Genomic DNA, 4214 nt, shown 5'->3' on the forward strand with positions numbered 1-4214 from the left:
GTTATCAAGTGCTTGCTGTATGCCGGGCACTTGACTACATAAACACTTTACATAACAAGGTTGTTGTTCCATCAACAGCCTTGGGATGAGGTGTTCACATTCTCAGCGGAAGACAAGGACACTAGGGCAGAGTGAGCATAAGCCACAGCACTTAGTAAATGAAGGATCTGGGACTAAACAACAATAACGATCATGAGTACTTCTCGATCTCTTCCTCTGTGCCAGGTACTGTTCTAAGTACTTGACTTGAATTCACTCATTTAATTCACACAACTCTGTGAGCTAAGTACTGTTTTCTATTCACCAATAATAATGAGGAAACAAGTACTAAGAAGTTAAAGACCTGACCAAAGTTCATATCTAGTAAGTGGCTGTGATGGTGAATACTGAATCAACTTGATCGTATTGAAAGATGCAAAGCATTGATCCTGGGTGTCTGTGAGGGTGTTGCCAAAGGAGATTAACATTTGAGTCCATAGGCTGGGAAAGATAGACCCATCCTTAATCTGGGTGGGCACCATCTATTCAGCTGCCAGCACAGCTAGAATATAAAGTAGGCAGAAAAATGTAAAAAGACTAGACTGGCCTAGGCTCCCAGCCTACATCTTTCTCTGGTGCTGGACCCTTCCCACCCTCAAACATCAACAAACATCAGACTCCAGGTTCCTCAGTTTTGGGACTCAGACTGGCTCTCCTTGCTCCTCAGCTTCCAGACGGTCTATTGTGGAGCCTTGTGAGCATGTGAGTTAATACTTAAACTCCCCTTTATAAAATATTATATATATATATATCCTATTAGTCTCTCTAGAGAACCCTGACTAATACAGTGACAGTGCTGGGCTAGGGACCCGGACGGTCTCACTCCCCAGCCCCACTTAGCAAATTGCTGTACCCCACTGTCTTCACCAGCCCAGGGGACTGCAGGTGCCACACCATCTCCACCAGCCCAGGGCATTGCAACCCTGGTGCCTGGTGCTGCCTCCTTTGCAGGCTGGAAATTTGAACTGAACCTTTTTCCAGACTTGCAGGCTTAGAGGCTGGGATGCTGAATCATGCTCATTTTCAAGAGACTGACGTATAAGCCACAGTGTGGACATAAGCATTAGCCTCACCTGCATGTTGCCTCCCAGAAGCTACCTGGCAACATGCATTATCAGAAGGTTGCCTCGTGAGTATAGAAACAGAGTACAGGGAATGAGTTCTACGACTGAACTGTTTAATGACCTCAGCATCCTATGTCCTGATATTGTGCCTGCGGAGGATAACATTTTTATTTTAGTTTTAAAGACAAGGTCTTGGTCTGTTGCCTATGCTGGAGTGCAGTGGTGCAATCATGACTCACTGCAGCCTCGAACTACTGGGTTCAAACGAACCTTCCATCTCAGCCTCTTGAGTAGCTGAGACTGCAGGTGTGTACCACTACTCCTGGCTCATTTTAATTTTAATTTTAATTTTGTAGAGACAGGGTCTGCCTATGTTGCTCAGGTTGGTCTCAAACTCCAGTGATCCTCCTGCCTCGGCCTCCCAAAATGCTGGGATTACAGGCATGAGCCACCTCACCCATGACACATTTTTTTTTTTTCTGTATCTGACACCAAGAGTTTGTTGGTCTGAGAGATCAGGTCAGACCCTCTGGACAGAATCTCCCTGACTTATTGGTTTCTGCAGCCTGGCCCATTCTTTCTCTAGATTTATTAATGATCCAATGAAGTGCCTGTCGATCTAGTTGCCCTGGAAATAATGCCTGTGTTTGAGATGACGTTTCATATCCTTCCACTCTGATTCATCATTCAATCACTTACAAATATGACTACTTCTATCTACAACAAATGGAGGATATAGTAGAGAGACATTTCAGTGGAAGAGATATAGATAATTAATATGTAAATGAATGAAAAAATGAGATTACTTCAGATGGTGATAAATAGTATGAAAAATTTCCAGCAGGGAAATAAGACTGAGTACTGAGATGGAGGATGGCGTGGGGCTGGAGAAAGGGGGGTCTGGGGATGTCTCTCTGAGGATGTAGAATCTGAACTGAGCCCTGCATGTGAGGAAGGAGCCAGTCATGATCTTAAAAGTTTCGTTCTCCGCTGGGTGTGGTGGCTCACACCTGTAATCCCAGCGCTTTGGGAGGCTGAGGTGGGCGGATCACCTGAGGTCGGGAGTTCGAGACCAGCCTGGCCAACATGGAGAAACCCTGTCTCTACTAAAAATACAAAATTAGCTAGGCGTGGTGGCACATGCCTGTAATCCCAGCTACTCAGGAAGCTGAGGCAGGAGAATTGCTTGAACTCGGGAGGTGGAGGTTGCAGTGAGCCGAGATTGTGCCATTGCACTCCAACCTGGGCAACAAGAGCGGAACTCCATCTCAAAAAAAAGTTTCATTCTCAGAGGAAACAACTTCACGCCTATCACGTGAAGTGGAAGTTCATTGCTTGTCTCCGGAGAGACAATGGTATAAATTAGGCAGGTATGGTTGCAGTAGTGTTGCTGGTATTGGCGATAACGTACATGGCGATGAAATGGTAATATGGCTGTGCTTTCCAACAAAAATTCCGAACATATCGTCTTACATGTAGCATGAGGACTGAAAATATTTGAAATCAGAGTTGTCTTGGACTTTCCAAGGCATATGATTACCATAATTAACAGGCTACAGAGGGCTGGCCTGGGCCTGACTCCACACTCCACACTGTTGCTGTGGAAACTGTTCCCAGTTTCTAAAAAGTCAAATAACAGGTGAACTTTTGGAATAAAATCACTTGCCTTTTTGAACCATATTTCTTTTCTCCAACAACGTTACATGTTCTTTCCTCAGCAAAAAGTCTGACTTTTACACATTTTTGAATCCCTCAAAGCATTTAGCAGAGAGCTGGACATACAGAAGACAGCAGGGTCCCGTGGCTTTGCCTGAAACGCGGAACCCGGTCTTGACTTTTGAGTAACTGAGCCCTCCTGGTGCCCACACTCTGGCCGAGAGTGCCAAGCGGCGTTCTCCCTCCCGCCGCACGGGGGCACTATAGAAAGCCTGTGCAGTGAGGAAGAGCGGCTGGAGCCTGTCTTGCGCCGGGGAGGTCGACGCTCCCAGAATGCACCTGGCATCAACACGGCGGCGGCGGCGGCGGCGGCGGCGGCGGTTTCCAGCAGGCTCCGGGGCGCTGTGCAGACAGGAACGCAGCCGGGGGCTGTGAGGCTTGGTCCAGGTGTTGAGGGGCGACTGGAGCCATGGCGGAGTCGGCGCCTGCTCGGGTAAGAGGCCCCGGCGCGCGGGCTCGAGGGCGCGTTGGGGATGGCGGAGTCCCCTGCCCGGGGCGGGGCTTCGCGGTTTGGACGCCGCCGGGGTCTTGGTTTCCCGGGGCTGCAACTGGCGCGGGTGAACGGGAACCCTCCTCCTCGCGACCCCAGTGCTCTGCCCTTTTTTCCCTCCGCTTCCTTCTGCAGCGGGGTCGGAGCCTTGGCGCCGTGCGCCCTTGCCTAGAAACTTCTCCAAAGCTTGTTTCAGGTTGATGGATGTGTGACCCTGCCCACACGTTTTGTCTTTCGTGCCAAAAGAGCCCGTTCCCAGATTGGAGCGGTGACGCAGGATGGAAACGGTCTCCGTCGCTACGAGTGAGCTCTCCCGCTGCCCCAGAGACCCCAGGACTTGCCTGTCTGCGACCACCTCCTCCTTGGTCCTGTGTGCTGCCCGTTTCTCCCGGGCTGCAGATTTCTGTCTTGGGGTTGCAGCCACAGGTTGAAGTCAGCCTGGGCTGCTTCTCCTTGGGAACAGGTGTTATCTACAGTGTAGTTGCTGCATTTTGTATTTTGTTTGTAGAGCTGTAGAGTTGTCCAAACTCTTTCCTTCACCGCCCCCCCTCGCCCCCCATCGACCCCCATCGACCATCGCCATTCTGGGAATGTCAAGATACGGAGCTTGGTGTGAGGAAAATCCTATTTGTGTGGAGTCACGAAACGAGTTCAGCCGTAACTCAGCTCTCAGCTATCCATTTGGGTGATTTTAGGCAACTGTGTTCGCCTCTCTGGGTCTCTTTCGTTTTCTTAACTGTAAATCGAGAGTGTAGAAGTAGTTGCTAGATAATCTCTAAGGCTCTAAGGTTCCTTCCAGGTCCGACATTCTCATACTATTCCAGAGTAGTGGTTAATTTAACAACACCGGAGGGTTTGCAACGGAAAGGGCAGCTGGAATTGAATTGATTTTTTTTTTTTTTTTT

The 4214-nt window shown here is 49.1% G+C and overlaps 1 protein-coding gene across 1 annotated transcript in view; it reads left to right on the forward strand.

Moving 5' to 3' along the window:
• The first annotated feature begins 3077 nt into the window (after positions 1–3077).
• ZNF212 (zinc finger protein 212) overlaps positions 3078–4214 on the forward strand; it is a 17149-nt gene continuing 16012 nt past the window's right edge. Inside the window, exon 1 of the mRNA XM_011941427.1 lies at positions 3078–3252. Coding sequence (XP_011796817.1) covers positions 3229–3252 — 24 coding nt within the window. The 5' untranslated portion in view covers positions 3078–3228. The remainder of the gene's footprint in view (positions 3253–4214) is intronic.

The sequence above is a fragment of the Colobus angolensis genome, unplaced genomic scaffold (genome assembly GCF_000951035.1).
Source record: "Colobus angolensis palliatus isolate OR3802 unplaced genomic scaffold, Cang.pa_1.0 Scaffold2, whole genome shotgun sequence".
Taxonomy (NCBI): domain Eukaryota; kingdom Metazoa; phylum Chordata; class Mammalia; order Primates; family Cercopithecidae; genus Colobus; species Colobus angolensis.